The sequence below is a fragment of the Crocuta crocuta genome, unplaced genomic scaffold (genome assembly GCF_008692635.1).
Source record: "Crocuta crocuta isolate KB4526 unplaced genomic scaffold, BGI_CrCroc_1.0 scaffold310, whole genome shotgun sequence".
Classification (NCBI taxonomy): Eukaryota; Metazoa; Chordata; class Mammalia; order Carnivora; family Hyaenidae; genus Crocuta; species Crocuta crocuta.
The window spans coordinates 772,037-789,178 of NW_027532609.1; the positions used below are offsets into that span (position 1 = coordinate 772,037).

The window sequence follows — 17,142 nt, forward strand, 5'->3', positions numbered from 1 at the left end:
TGGGTATACTTGATGTGCTCAATACTATTGGGGTGTTGCTGTTCTCAGGCCCTAACTCCCAGTGGAAAGAGCTAGAAAATGTGTATATATAATATATATGCTAATATATTAATATATATTATATATAATTATAATTATATTATATATCATATATGCTATATATACATATTACGTATTATATGTATTATTATATATTACATGTATTATATATATACTGACACATTTACATCTATATTTTTATTTCTATATATTGGAAAATACAAATTAATACTTATACCTATAATTTCAATTCACTACATCGTCTTAACATTCTCCCTAGATATATTTTTAACTCTTCTCCAGCAGTGAGCAATCTGCCTTTCATCATCCTTAATATATTTATTTATTTGACCACCCCCCCCTACATGTAACATATCACCCATCTTTGTTTCTATATGGATGCTATTATGTCCCTGCTTGGGCTCTGACTCCCCAGTCTGGGTTTTTGTGCTCTCTCACCCTTGCTTGGGTTTCAACAGCCTTTGTCAGGCTTCTCTCTTCACTTGGGCTCTGACAGACTGTGCCAGGATGCTCTTCCATAGGGCTGCCCTCCTCATTCTGCTCTGACTCACCACACCAGGCCATGATGCCCCACCTCACATGGAAGCTCCCTTCACTCTACTGGGGCTCTGAGCTTCCACATGTGGCCACTCCTCTTGCCCCTGAATAACTATCCACCTCAGCCTACTCAGGCTCTGACATCCATCCCCCACTGTGCCACTGTTGTCTCCAGCCATCTCATCACTGCAGATGGCTGCTTGGTATTCTCTCATCTCATGACTTCAGGACTAAATTTTTCTGGAAAAAGGAGGGGTAGCCGGAGGAGGAGAGAAAGAGTCATTTTCATTTACTGGCTAGAATATTTTAATAAGGAGACACTTCATCTAGTGTTTGGTTACCAATTTCAATCAGTTACAATAATTATCCTTTTGGAAGCTCAAATTATCCTCTTTGGTAGAAAACTCTTACGTTGGCTACTGAGTCCTTTGACAAAATGCTAGCAGTCTTTGACAGCTATAACACTTTCTGGATGTTCTAAGCTCTGGATTCACCTTGCCTTTCAATAAGACTACACTAATCTGCACCCCCATCAGCAGTGTTTTTGAGTATCCCCTCACCACATGTCTACTGGAAGCATATTTGAGAGAAGCAAAATAATGATGGTTTTATTTACTTAGCTATTGTGTAGTTACATGTATACCCAATGGTGGAGTCAAATCTTCATATGTCAAGTGGCCCTGACAACAAACCTGAACAAGATCTCCTCAGAGCAGGAAGCAGCACAGCATTGCCAGAACTTGTTGTTAGAACAAGATTTCGCCACTGAGGTTTGGGACAAGATAATTTGCTTCAGTCTTGCTCACTGAAGAGTGTTTAACAGCATCCCTGTGTCTCTATACACTTGATGGGAGTAGCACCATTTCTCCAAGCTGTGATAACCAAAATGTGATCACATATCCCCATGCACAGTCAAATGTCCCCCGGCAAAATCATCCCTGGCTGGAAACCACTGTGTTAGAAGTTCTAGGCATCAGATACCAAAGCCCAGGACCACAGGAATACAAAAGTTCAGATAAACTTTTGGATAGGCAGACACCAGTGAGATAAAGAAATAAAATGTAGGGCAAAATACTCACTTTGCTTTATAAGGTGAGTCAGATCCAGAATTTTTTGTTTCCATTAAACTCTCATATTCCTTGGCCCTGAAGAGAAAAAAGTTTTATAACTGTTAGTTACTTTGCTGCTAATTTTTATGCTGAATGAAAACCCTGATCATGTTTTTCCTCTCCCAGTATTAGGAACATTAGTTTAACACTTTGATTTCTAAGAGTATTTCTTTAAAATACAATAAATGTTATCAAAAAAGACTAAAATATAAATATTTCCTCATAGGATAAAGAGGAGATTCTTAAAAACATTTCTAAGTTTATAGACATGGTACAGAATGGTGCTTATTTTTCAGAAATGTTAAACTCATTATAGTTAAATTTAAAACCATAGTTAAGTTTCCACTAGATAGCTGAAATGGCTACATATCTAAATACTTTAAGAAGTATATAATGTAAAATTAAAAACAAGAATAGTTATTTAACTTTAGAAATAATTTAAAAGGCAGTGAAAATTACTTGACTAGACAAAGATTTATTTTGTTTTGTTATTTACATTTATTAAATACTGAAAGGCTGGAAAAATCTGAGATAATACTTTTCTGCCACTGTCTAACTAGGCTCTAGCTTGCCTGAACAAATAGGGATAGCCATCAACAGTTAATCAATCTAAGAAAGGTGTCACTATAGCAATCGATTAATATTCACTTAACTTGTCAATTTCTCTTTTTGTAAGAAAAAAAGGAAAATACTAACTAAAATTTTGACTCCTCATTACTATTCACTTGTCAATTTCTCTTTTTGAAAGAAAAAAAGGAAAATACTAATTGAAATTTTAACTCCTCACCCAAAGATTCCTAGTCTCAAAGAATTAGTCTAGTGACTTATGAACGAATTAGTCATGTTGTTGATCAATCCAGATCACAATGAAAAAATTAGCAATATTTCATTAAAAAAATCATGAAAGATGCAAATTACAACAGCCCTAATAAGGAAAAAGCAAATTAGCATAGATTATACATGGGAACAAAAGAATAACTAAATTAGAGTTAAACATTAAATTACGTGTTGAAGCAACCTACGCATACTCATTGCTATCAGCCACAATATTAAGGAATACTAAAATGGGAAAAACCACTTTACAGTGGCAAGTAATTGTGAACTTTTATGAAAGGGAGAAAAAGTATCAATTACAGAAGGCTGAATATGTTACAAGAATTCTGCAAGGAGCTAAATATCCATTGTCTTGTATACGCTGTCCTAAAAACTCAATATGGTATAATCCTCATTTTACAAAGAATAAACTGAGGCTTAAGAAGATGCCAGTTATATTAAAATAAACATTTATCTTGGGCTTAAGGTGGAAAGGATCAAATCCATTCTCACATTCATGTACACATAACTAAAAAACTATCCAAAAAATCTTTAAACATTTTTTAAAATGTTCATTTATTTTTGAGAGACGGGGTGGGGGGCACGGGGAGAGAGAGAGTGCACACAAGCAGAGGAGGGGCAGAAAGAGAGAGGGAGATACAGAATCTGAAGCAGTCTCCCGGCTCTGAGCCCACAAGTGGTAAGATCATGACCTGAACCAAAGTGAGATGCTTAAACCAACTGAGCCAGCCAGGCGCCCCCAACCCCCAAAATCTTAATTTTACCTGAAATGGTAGCTAACCACTTTTTCCTAGTTTGAATCTTGTCTCGATTCACTTTTTAGCAATCAGATAAATAATTATTTCCAGAGTTCCTACTCTCTATAAACTAAGAGGTATATATATATAGCAGAGATGAAGTGTATACATAGTGGGAATATTCACGGAATTTATTCTCTATAAGTAAAAGGAAGATATAAGAGTATGAAAAGATGATCAAGTCAACAAAGCAGAGTAAGTGACAGATGATTATTGCCACCAATGCTTATTTCCACCTAACATGCTAAAGGTAAGTGTCCTGAAGGAAATGGAATGTGTACTTACTTGAAAAACAGGCAGCATCCGAATACACACAAAAAAGAGGAAATGCTATTAACAATAGAGAAAAGTATACTTAGGAATAAACCTAACCAAAGATGTAAAAGATCTGTATGCTGAAAACTACAGAAAGCTTATGAAGGAAACTGAAGAAGACAGAAAGAAATGGAAAAGCATGCCATGCTCATGGATCAGAAGAATAAATATTGTTAAAATGTCAATACTACCCAAAGCAATCTACACATTCAATGCAATCCCAATCAAAACTGCTCCAGCATTCTCCTCAAAGCCAGAAGAAACAATCCTAAAATTTTTATGGAACCACAAAAGACCCTGAATAGCCAAAGGAATGTTGAAGAAAAAAAAAACAAAGCAGAAGGCATCATAATCCCAGACTTTAGCCTCTATTACAAAGCTGTAATCATCAAGACAGTATGGTACTGGCACAAAAAACAGACACATAGACCAATGGAGTAGAATAGAGAACCCAGAATTGGACCCACAAATGTATGGCCAATTCATCTTTGACAAAGCAGGAAAGAGTATCCAATGGAAAAAAGTCTCTTCAGCAAACGGTTCTGGGAGAACTGGACAGCAACAAGCAGGAGAATGAAACTAGACCACTTTCTTACACTATACACAAAAATATACTCAAAATGGATGAAGGACCTAAATGTGAGACAGGAAAACCATCAAAACCCTAGATGAGAAAGCAGGCAACAACCTCTTTGACTTCAGTTACAGCAATTTCTTAATCAACACATCTCCAAAGGCAAGGGAATTAAAAGCAAAAATGAACTACTGGGACCTCATTAAGATTAAAAGCTTCTGCACTGCAAAGGAAACAATCAACAAAACTAAAAGGCAACCGACGGAATGGGAAAAGGTATTTGCAAATGACATATTAGATAAAGGGCTAGTACCCAAAATCTATAAACTTACCAAACTCCACACCCAAAAACCAAATAATCCAGTGAAGAAATGGGCAGAAGACATGAATAGCCATCTTCCAAAGAGGACATCCAGATGGCCAACAGAAACATGAAAAGATGTTCAACATCACTCATCATCAGAGAAATACAAATCAAAGCCACACTGAGATACCACCTCACGCCGGTCAGAGTGGCTAAAATGAACAACTCAGGAAACTACAGATGCTGGCGAGGATATGGAGAAACGGGAACCCTCTTGCACTATTGGTAGAAATGCAAACTAACGCACCAGTACTGGAAAAACAGTATGGAGGTTCCTCAAAAAATTAAAAATAGAACTACCCTATTTCCCAGCAATAGCACTACTAGGAATTTACCAAGGGATACAGGGGTGATAATGCATAGGGGTATGTATACCCCAATGTTTATAGCAGTGCTTTAACAATAGCTAAATTATGGAAAGAGCCTAAATGTCCATTAACTGATGAAAGGATAAAGAAGATGTGGTTTATACATACAATGGAATACTACTTGACAATGAGAAAGAATGAAATCATGCCATTTGCAGCAACACGCATGAAACTGGAAGGAATTATGCTGAGTGAAATAAGTCCGTTAGAAAAGGACAGATATCATATGTGGATCTTGAGAAACTTAACAGAAAACCACGGGGAAAGGGAAGGAGAAAAAAGGGAGGCAAACCACAAGAGACTCTTAAATACAGAGAACAAACTGAGGATGGATGGGGCGGGGGATGGGGAGAAGGGAGGAGAAATGGGTGATGAGCACTGAGAAGGGCACTTGTTGGGATGAGCACTGGGTGTAAGCCAACTTAACAGTAAATTATGTTCATAGTAGAAAAAACAATAGAAATGAGCAAACAATGCTGAACACATGGGGAAACACTAGTAATGTGTAGGGAAACGTACAGATCCATTCTACTAGAGCAAAAGATTAAAATGTGGGAATAGTGAGAGATAAGGTAGAAAACAAATCCTTTCAGACACTCTATTACAATTAAATTCTGATGACTTATTTTGTAGAAATGACCTACTTTATTAAAATTTTAAATTTTGGGGCATCTGGGTGGCTTAGTCAGTTAAGTGTCCCACTCTTGATTTCAGCTCAGGTCATGATCTCACAGTTCTGAGAAAAAGCCCATGTGGGGCTCCATGCTGGGCATGCGGTCAGCTTGGGGTTCTCTCTCTCCCTGTGCCCCTTCCCTCCTCAAGTACATGTTTTCTCTCTCTCAAAAATAAAAGATTTTAAATTTTATTAATGTAGTGCGTTATACTGCATTCCCTTACTTTTAATCCCCATGTCATCTTGGTTATACTCTTTATACTCTTTCTTATTTATCATGTAGTTTGTTTACTCCATTTATTTTTTGTTAGACTTTTCACAGGCTAACAAAAAGCATTTTTCTCTCCTATTTTCCATGGGGGTTGATGTGAATATAGGTCTAGCTCCTTGACTGTTTAGGCCATTTTTACTTTAAATAATAAAATCATTTAAGGCTAATATTTCATTTGCGATAGTTTGGGCCATGTCCCATAAGTTTTCTGCTCTCACGGTCACAAATTTCAAATAATCTCTAATTTCCATTTTGATTTACTCTTAAAAAAAACTCTTACTTCAAACAATGTTGTCTCCACTCCCCTAAGCCCTTGATTCCAAAGTGGGTTTTTTCTCATCTTTACTTATTCTTTCATTTTTTGGGTTACTCTATGTTTGAGATATAATTTACATATAATAAAACAAGTTAAAGTGTATAATTAATGAGTTTTCACAACTGTGTCTACCACTAAGCCTGAAGACACAATCATGATATGAAACATTTCCACCGCCCCACAAAACATTTTCATGTCTCTTTCGAGTCCCTCTCTTCCTTTGCTACTAGCAACTGTTCATCTGCTTTTTACCAATATATCTTTCTGAATATCAAATTACTACAACTATGCATACATGGATTAATTCATTTAACACAAATCTCTTGAGATTCTTTTATAGTGCTGAATGTATTATTAATTAATTCCTTTTTACTGTCTGTAGGGTACCATTGAGTGGACATCACAATTTGCTTATATATGATCTCATTGGGTATTTCACTTCTTTCTAGGTTGGGGCTATTATGAATAAAGCTACTGTGAACATTTGTGGACTAGTTGTTACATACGCAAATGTCTTAATTTTTCTTGGATAAATACCTAAGAATGGGATTACTGGGTCATATGATAAGCATATGCTTTAATTTTTACCAAAATATTTACAGGAGGGATCATTCCAATGTGTATGTCTACCAACAAAGTATGAGGGTTCCATTTGCTTCAGTAGATACTGTCTTGTATAATTTCCTTTTGTTACTGATTTCTAACTTGTTCCTTGTGGTCGCAAATGCCATTATGATTTCAATATTTAAAAATTTATGAAAGCTTGTTTTGTGGTTGAATATATGGTCTATGCTGAAGAATATTCCATATCATTTGAGTAAAGTATGCATTCTGCTGGTTTTGGTGGAATGTTCTCTATACATCTATTGGGTCGATTTGGCTTGTAATGTGTTATGAGCCCTTATTATTTCCTTGTTGACCTTCAGTCTACTTGTCATGTTCATTATATACTGTGGGATATTGAAGCCTCCAATTACTACTATTGAATTATCTATGTCTCCCCTCATTCTGTCAGTTTTTCCTTCATATATTGTGGGTCTGTTAGGTGCATACATGTTTTAATAGATTCACTCTTTCATAATTATACAATGTCTTTCTTTTCTATTGTATAATTTTTGTTTAAAGTCTATGTTATGTGATATTAACATAGTTACCTCAGCTATATTATTTTGTAGAGGTAATCTTTGCATAAAATATCTTTCCATCCTTTCACATTAAACCACTTGGGTCCTTATATTCAAAGTGAGTCACTTATGAAAAACATAGTTGGATCATTTCTAAAAATCCATTGTGCGAACCTGTGTCTTTCACTGGAATATTTACTGTACTTAAATTTAATGTAATAACTGATGAGGACTGATTTGGTCTTGCCATTATGCTATTTCCCTATATATATTTTGTGCCTCTCAATTTTGTCCTATTACTGCTTTGTTTTGTCTTAGATATTTTCCACAGTGCCATTTTCACCCTCTTTTCATTTCTTCTAGCATGATTGTATACACACACACACACACACACACACACACACACAACTTCTTAGTTGTCCTGAATTATAATGCACATCTTAGTTCATAAAAATCTAGTTAGAATTAATACCAACTTAGTTCATAAAAATCTAGTTAGAATTAATACCAACTTACATTCAGCAGTATATAAACATATTGTTCCTATATAGCTCTGTACTTCCTGTAATAATATAATTATTACAAATTATATCCTTATATATTATGTGTTCATCAATGTAAGTTTTATAATTATTGTTTTGTGCAAATATTTTTAAATCAAACAGAAAATATATTTATTTTTAAGTTTTACTTATCATGGAATATATTAATTTCTCTTTCATTTTTAAAGTTTTGCCAAACATACAATTTTTGGTTGATAATTTGTTTTTTATTTTTTCTACCAGGAAACTGAATGTCATCCTACTACCTTTTAGCCTCTATAGGTTCTGATTAGAAATAAGCTGTTAATTATAGAGAATGTGTTATTTATGAAGAGTTGCTTCTATTTTGCTGCTTTAAAAGATTCTTTGTCTTTGCCTTACAACAGTTTGATTATAATGTGTCATAGTGTGGATCTCTGAGTTTTCTCTACTTAGAGTTTGTTGAGCATCTTCAATGTGCAGATTCAGATCTTACGTTAAACTTGGAAATTTTCCACCCATTATTTCCTCAAGTATTCTTTCTCTCTACTCTCTATTTTTTTTCTCTCTACTCTCCTTCTGGGACTCCCCTTCAGTATGTGTTGGTCCCAGAGGTCTTTAAAATTCTATTCATGTTTTTCATTTCTTTCTCCCATAGAGATAATCTCAAATGATCTATCTTCAGGTTCACTGATTCTTACTTTTACTTGCCCAAATTAGCTGTTGAATTCTTCAAGTGATTTTTTTATTTCAGTCTCTGTATTTTTCAACTACAAAATTTCTATTCAACCTTTTTATAATTTTAATTATATATTAAATAAAATATAAATATCATTATTACTATTCCCCAGTTGGTTAGATATCATTCTCATGGGATCTTTGGTTCTCTGAGTATATTTTAACAGTTTAATTTAAAGCCTTTGTGTATTAAGGCCAATGTCTGGGTTTCTCCTGGGACACTTTTTATTAATTTTTTTCCTGTGTATAGACCAACTTCCTTTTTGTTTGCACACTTTGTAACTTTTTGTCAAAAACTAGACATTTAAAATATTATAATGTGGCAATGCTAAAATCAAATTCTCCTCCTCTGACAAGGTGTGATTTTGCTGCTTGATGTAGTTTTATTTATTTGTTTAGTAACTTTTTTGAACTAATCTTATAAAATTTGTATTCTTTGTCACTATGGCCACTAAAGTCTCTGTTCAGTTAGTTTAGTGATCAATTAGTGATGCAAGTGATTTCCTTAAATACCAGGAATGACCCCCCCCCCAAAAAAAAGTCCTAATCTAGTATTTGCAGATAAGCTATGGTTGAGGCAAAATGACAAAATTCTGGCAGTTTACAGCTCTATACACAGAAAGAAGCCTGAAGGTCAGCCAGAGATAAGATCTCAGGAAATTCTAGGGTCTTTTCTGAACATGTATGCAGCCTTGGGCATGCATACACCCTCTAGATTTTTCACTATCTGTGTGAGCTCCTCATAGCCCTTATTACAAAGCATCTCAATCCTCAACTCCGTTCCTGAGGCACGTCACCCCCAAGGTGCTTGATTACTCTATTGTTTGTCTTGAGTATTTTCCCTTGCCCCAGACGGCACTGCCTAATACATTTGCCTTTAAATTGTTTTTGACAACTTCCCCCAGGTAGCTTCCTCAGCTCTGGGAGGATTCTGAGTTAGGTTTAAAGAAAGGCAACCTGTAGAACCAGTCCTTCAGAAAATCATCCAACAGGTCAAAATAAACAACTACACATCTCCAATGTAAAGTCTGATCTGCTCCCCTAGTACTAGGTACCTATATCAGGATGTAGGTGGTTGTCTACAAAGCTGCTGCTGAGCTGGGGAGTGGAAGGTAGAATCAGAGTAAGTTAAAATGCCACTAAACTCTCTTAAAAAATTCAGCTGCTTGTTTTGCATTGTGCTTTTCCCTGGGAGTCCTAAGTTTTTGTTTAATTTCCAGCATTACAGAACTTGAATCTGACAGTTTTTGCCAGTTAATTCATTGTTTTTATAGGGGTATACATTTTTGCAGTTCCCTATGAAACCATTTTCACTCACATAATTCAAGATTTTTAAATTCAAGAGTCTTTGTTATTTTTATGAGTACATTTATTTAGCATTATTGTCATTTTATTTTTTAAACCAATTTTATTGAGATATAATTCAAATTTCATCCAAATGTACAATTCAATTTTTTAAATTATATTCACACTCATCATCACAATCTAACTTTAGAAGATTTTTATACTCCCTGAATAAAACACAGTAACTTTTAGAAATCAATCCCCATTTCACCCCTCCTGCTTCCATCCCTAAGCACCACTAATCATTGTGTCTATAAATTTTCCTATCCTGGGGGCACCTGGGTGGCTCAGACGGTGAAGTGTCCAACTTTGGCTTAGGTCATGACCTCATATGAGTTCAAGCCCCAAGTTGGGCTCTCCGCTGACAGCTCAGAGCCTCAAGCCTGCTTCTGTCTCCTTCATCTCCCTGTCTCTCTCTGCCCGTTCTCATTTTCTCTCTCTCTCAAAAATAAAAACATTAAAAAAATTAAAAGAAATAAAAAATAAATTTTCTTATGCTGGATATTTTATATAAGTGCTGGTATTTCATATGATACGTGACCTTGTTTGACTGGCTTCTTTAACTTAGCATGTTTTTCAAAGTTCATCCACATTGTACATGTATCACTACTTCATTTCTTTTTATTTCTCAATATTATTTCAGTGTATGAGTATACATATTTTACTTAACCATTCAACAGATGATGAATATTGGGTTATTTCCACGTTTCGGCTGTTTTCAATAATGCTATTATAAACATATGTGTACAAGTTATATTTTACTATATATTTTTAGTTCTCCTGTATATACATCTGTGAGTGGAATTACTATATCACATAGTAGTTCTGTGTTTAACTTTCAGTTATTTAATTTCATTTAATTAATACTTTGGAAGATATTTTCCAAAGTACACATACAATTTTACATCCCCACCACTAAGCTATGAAGATTCTAACTTATCCACATATTCGTTATTGTTAATTTTATTATTAAATACTAAATAATTAAATTTAATAATTTGATTAATTAAATTTAAATAAATAATTAAATATAGACATCCTAGTTGGTAAAAAGTGGAATCTCATTATGAATTTGATTTGCGGGGCATCTGGGTGGCTCAGCTGGCTAAGTGACAGAATTTGGCTCAGGTCATGATCTCACGGTTTGTGGGTTCGAGCTCTGTGTCAGGCTCTGTGCTGAGAGCTAGCTCAGAGCCTGGAGCCTGTTTCAGGTTCTGTGTCTCCCTCTCTCTCTGACCCTCCCCTGCTCACGCCGTCACTCTCTCTCTCTCAGAAATCAATAAAACATTAAAAAAATGAATTTGATTTGCATTTCCTTGAGGACTACTGATATAGGGCCTTTCTGTGGTCATATTAGCCATTTCTATATCTTGTTCGAGAAATGTCTACTCAGAGAGATCCTTTGCCCATTTATTACTGGGCCATATGCCTTTTATTAGTGAGTAATATCTTACAGCAACATGTTTTGCAAATATATCTTCTCAGACTACATGCTGTCTTGACACTTCCTTGATGGTATCTTTTGAAGCACTTTTTTTTTTTTTCTTAATACAACAGAAGTTTATGTGTNATTTTGAATTTGATGACCTCCAATTTATCTTTTCTGCTTTGTTGCTAGCAGTTTTATTTTAAAATTTCTGTTCAGAAGATCAGCTCTTTCCTCTTTTTCTGTATTTTCATTTATTGATCAAATCTTGTTTCCTTTATCCAAATCAGTTTTTCTCAACCAAGAGTACACAGTCACAACAACTATAAATAATAACAGCTCTGTTTCTCTCTTTGATTTCCCATAGCCTAAACTTACTAAATTGAATAAAATCACCACAATATTAAACAAAAATGGGCGGTGGCAGATGTGTCCTTGTCTACTCTTAAATGAGAATGTATTCAATAGTTTGTCACTAAGTATATCTTCTCTAAGGTTTTGGTTAATACTTTATCAGATCCTGAAGTTTCTCTCAACAATGCTACTCTGCTAAACAGTTTTTCTCTTGAATGGATGTATTGCTTTTACTAAATCCAATGAGAAAATCAAGATTTTTCTCCTTATTCAATTAATGTGGTGACATATACGGATTCATTTTTCAATGTTCAATAAACTTAACATTCAAATAAATCTAAACTGGAATTTTCTTCAAGGCTATGAGCTATGTTAATGACAAAGTATAGGTCACCACTGACTTGAAAATTAGGAACATTTACATACCAGCTATATACTTTAAAAATATTCCCAGTATCATCCTAAATTTTTAAAAATGTTCCTTAATTTATTTTTGAGAAAGGGAGAGAAGGAAGGGGAAGGGTAGGATGGAGTGAGAGAGGATGGGCATGCAGGGGAGGGGCAGAGAGAGAAGGGAGGAGAGAGAAATCTAAGCGGGCTCTGCCCTGACATGGTAGAACCCATGAATCCATGAGATCATGACCTGAACCAAAATCAAGAGTCGAACACTTAACCAACTGAGCCACCCAGGCGCACCGCCCCATAAATTTGTATGTACTATTTAATATATGATGAATACTTTACATAAATTAACTTGATTTAATCCTCATAATAAAGTTATGAGTTAATTAACCATTTTACAGATGAGGAAATAGGAACTGAGAAAAAGTTTACTCAAAGTAATATTACATAGATGGATTCAAACTCAAGGTATTTAGAGCCAAAGTCTAATAGAAAACATCTGTCCTGTTTTGGAAAACAAGAAAAAAGAGTAAAGAGGAAGAAAGAGGGCTCTTTTGCCAGAAAAAGATATTTTACATGCTAGGGTAAAGGGACTGATAATATACTTGACTTCTACTTTTAACAGAATTGCATCAAACCTGCATCTAAATTTTCTAATGACACAATCCTCTTTTAAATTCTTGCTCAACTAAATGTTCTGTCAACATAACACTGAGCCTACGCTACTTGGTCCCCAGCATGAAGTAGAAAGGAAAACTTTGGGGGACAAAGTAATTGACAAAGCAACCTAGACATTTGATGCAATCCCTATCAAAATAACACTAGCATTCTTCAAAGAGCTAGAACAAACAATCCTAAAATTTGTATGGAACCACAAAAGACACAAATAGCCAAAGCAATCTTGAAAAAGAAAAGCAAAGCTACAGGCATTACAGTTCTGAATTAAGTTATATTACAAAGCTGTGTGATCAAGGCAACATGGTACTGGCAGAAAAACAGACACATAGATCAAAGGAACAGTATAGAATATCCAGATGAACCTGCAATTATATGGTTAACTAATATTTAACAAAGCAGAAAATAGTATCTAATGGAAAAAAGACAGTTTCTTCAACAAATGGTGTTGATAAAACTGGACAGCAACATGCAAAAGAATAAAACTAGACCACTTTTTCACACCGTACGCAAACACAAACTCAAAGGATTAAAGACCTAAATGTGAGACAAGAAACCATCAAAATCCTATAGAACACAGATAGTAACCTCTCTGATAGCAGCCATAGCAACTTCTTACTAGATATGTCTCCTGAGGCAAAGAAAACAAAAGCCAAAATAAACTATTGGGGCTTCTTCAAGATAAAAAGCTTCTGCATAGCAAATGAAACAATCAATAAAACTAAAAGGCAACCTATGGAATGAAAGAAGATATTTGAGATGACATATCTGATAAAGGGTTAGTATCCAAAATCTGTAAAGAACTTGTAAAACTTAATACCCTAAAATGAATAATCCAGTTAAGAAATGGGCAGAAGACAGACATTTTTCCAAACAAGACATAGATTGCTAACAGATACATGAAAAGATGCTCCAAAGCTGTCTTTCACCTGTATGATGTGCAAATAATAAATAAATGTTGAAGGGTAAAAAAAAAAAAAAAAAAAAAAAAAAAAGGTGAAGGGGAAAAAAAAAAAAAAAGGTGAAGGGGAAAAAAAAAAAAAAAGATGCTCAACATCACACATTAGCAGAGAAATGCAAATCAAAACTACAATGAGATATCATCTCACACCAGTCATAATGACTAAAATTCACAACACATGAAAACAACACGTGTTGGCAAGGATGCAGAGAAAGGGGAACCCCCCTTAACACTGTTGGTGGGAATGCAAACTGGTGTGGCCAGCCAGGAAAACAGTATGGAGATGCCTCACAAAGCTAAAAATAGAATAACCTTATGGTCCAGCAGTTACACTACTAAGTATTTATCTAAAGGATACAAAAATCATGATTCAAAGGGACACAGGCATCCCGTTTATAGCAGCATTATCTATAGCCAAATTACAGAAAGAGCCCAAATGTTGTCGACTGATGAATGGATAAAGAAAATACACACACACACACACACACACACACACACACACAATGGAATATTACTAAGCCATAAAAAGGAATGAAATCTTGCCATTTGCAATGACATGGATGTAGCTAGAGAGTATTATGCTGTGCAAAACAGGTCAGTCAAAGAAAGATATATATCATGTGATTTCACTCATATGTGAAACAAATCTACTGAACAAAGATACATAAACCAGAAAACAGACTCTTAACTATAGAGAAGAAACTGAGGGTTCCTGGAGGGGAGGTGGGAGGGGGATGGATTAAATGGGTGATAAGTATTAAGGAGGGCACTTGTTGTAATCAACACTGTGTTGTATGTAAGTGATGAGTCACTAACCTCTACACCTGAAACCAGTATTACACTGTATGTTTACTAACTGGAACTTAAAGAAAAATTTGGAAAAAAAGTCTTTGAGATATAGCAATTACTGCTTTAAGAAGGAAGTCTATAGCAATATAGGCCTATCTGAAGAAGAAAGAAAAATCACAAATGAACAACCTAACCTTACACCTAATGGAGCTAGCAAGAAACAAACAAACAAAACACAAAATCAGCACAAGAAAATGACAAAGATAGAGCAGAAATAAGTGAAATAGAAACTAAAATAATAATAGAACAGATCAATGAAATCAATGCTGGTTTTCTGAAGATCAACAAAATTGATAAGCTGCTAGCCAAACTCATCAAAACCATCAAAAAAGAAAAAGAGTGAGAGAGAGAGGACTCAAATAAACAAAATCAGTAACACAAGAAGAGAAATAACCATGCACACCACAGAAATACAATTATAAGAGAATAGTGTGAAAAATTGTATGTCAATGAATTGGACAAGCTAGAAGAAATGGATAAATTCCTAGAAACATATAATCTCCCCAAATTGAAGCAGGAAGAAACAGCAATTTTGAACAGATCAATTACCAGCAACAGAATTGTATCAGTAATCAAAAATTCTCAGCAAACAGAAGTCCAAGACCAAATGGCTTCACAGGCGAATTCTACCAAATAGTTAAAGAAGAGTTAATACCTATTCTTCTCAAACTATTCCAAAATGTAGAAAAGGAAGGAAAAATTCTAAATTCATTCTGAGGCCAGAATTATCCTGATACCAAAACCAAACACAGACACCACTAAAGGGGTACCTGTGTGGCACAGTGGTTTAAGCTTCTAACTCTTGATCTCAACTCCGGTCATGATCTCACAGCTCTCACAGTTCAAGCCCCAAACTGAGCTCTGTGCTGATGGCATGGAGCCTGCTTGGGATTCTGTCTCTCCTCTGTGCCTCTCCCCCTACTTGTGCTTTCTCACTCTCTCTCTCTCAAAATAAATAAACTAAAAAAAAAAAAAAAAAAAAAAAAAACACTACNAAAAAAAAAAAAAAAAAAAAAAAAAAAAAAAAAAAGACACTACTGAAAAAGAGAACTACAAGCCAATATCCTTCAGGATGCAAAAAACTTCAATAAAATACTACCAAACTGAATCTAATCCAACAATACATTAAAGAAATCATTCACCAGGATCAAGTGTGATTTGTTCCTGGGATGCAAGGGTGGGTCATTATTCCCAAATCAATCAGTGTGATACATCACATCAACAAGACAAAGGAGAAAAACCATATGATCATTTCAGTAGATGTAGAAAAAACATATGATGGAATATAACACCAAATCATGATAAAAGCCTCCAACAAAGTAGGTATTAGAGGGAACATACCTCAACATAATAAAAACTTTATATGAAAAACCCAGAGCAAACATATTCAATGAGGAAAAAGTGAGAGTTTTTCCCCTATGGTCAGGAACAAGACAAGGATGTCCACTCTCCCTCACTTTTATTCAACACAATACTGGAAGTCTTAGCCACAACAATCAGATAAGAAAAAGAATAAGAAAGAGGCATCCAAATTGGTAAGGAAGAAGTAGAACTTTAGCCATTTGCAGATAATATGATACTAAATACAGAAAACCCTAAAGATTCCACCAAAAAACTACTAGAACTGATAAGTGAACTTATTGAGGTTCCAGGATACAAAAATCAATGTGCAGAAATTGGTTGAGTGTCTATACACTAATAGCAAAGCAGCAGAAAGAGAAATTAAGAAAATAATCCATTTAAAATGACCAAAAATAATATCTAGTAATAAACTTAACGAAAGGGGCAAAAGACCTGTACTCTGAAAACCATAAAAGGGGGCGCCTGAGTGGCTCAGTCGGTTAAGCGTCCGACTTTCGCTTAGGTCATGATCTCGCGGTTCGTGGGTTCGAGCCCCGTGTCGGGCTCTGTGCTGACAGCCAGCTCAGAGCCTGGAGCCTGTTTCAGTCTGTGACTCCCTCTCTCTCTGACCCTCCCCTGCTCACACTGTCTCTCTCTCTCTCCTAGAAATAAATAAAAACATTAAAAATTAAAAAAAAAACCCATAAAACACTGATGAAAGAAACTGAAGACAACACAAATAAATGGATTCTATGCTCATGGATTGGAAGAACAAATACTGCTAAGATATCCAGATGACCAACACACACATGAAAAGATGCTCAACATCACTCATCATAAGGGAATTGCAAATCAAAACTACAATGAGATACTACCTCACACCTGTCAGAAAGGCTAAAATCAACAACACAAGAAACATCAGGTGTTGGCAAGGATGTGGAGAAAGAGGAACCCTCTCTTGTGCAGTAGGTGGGAATAAAAATTGGTGCAGCCACTGTGGAAGACAGTATGCAGTTTCCTCAAAAAGTTAAAAACAGAACTATATTAGGATCCATTAACTACACTAGTGGGTTTTACCCCCAAAATACAAAAGCAATAATTTAGAGGGTTACATGTACCCCTATGTTTATGGCAGCATTATTTACACAATAGCCAAATGACAGAAGCACCCCCAGGGTCCATCTATAGA

At 35.1% G+C, this 17,142-nt stretch overlaps 1 protein-coding gene across 2 annotated transcripts in view; it reads right to left on the minus strand.

The window, feature by feature from the left end:
* Positions 1 to 17,142, minus strand: part of SCAPER (S-phase cyclin A associated protein in the ER) — a 488,585-nt gene that overhangs the window by 218,126 nt on the left and 253,317 nt on the right. For both annotated transcript variants that reach the window (XM_077780475.1, XM_077780477.1), the window contains exon 22: positions 1,677 to 1,742. In XM_077780475.1, the coding sequence (XP_077636601.1) occupies positions 1,677 to 1,742 (66 nt within the window). The remainder of the gene's footprint in view (positions 1 to 1,676; positions 1,743 to 17,142) is intronic.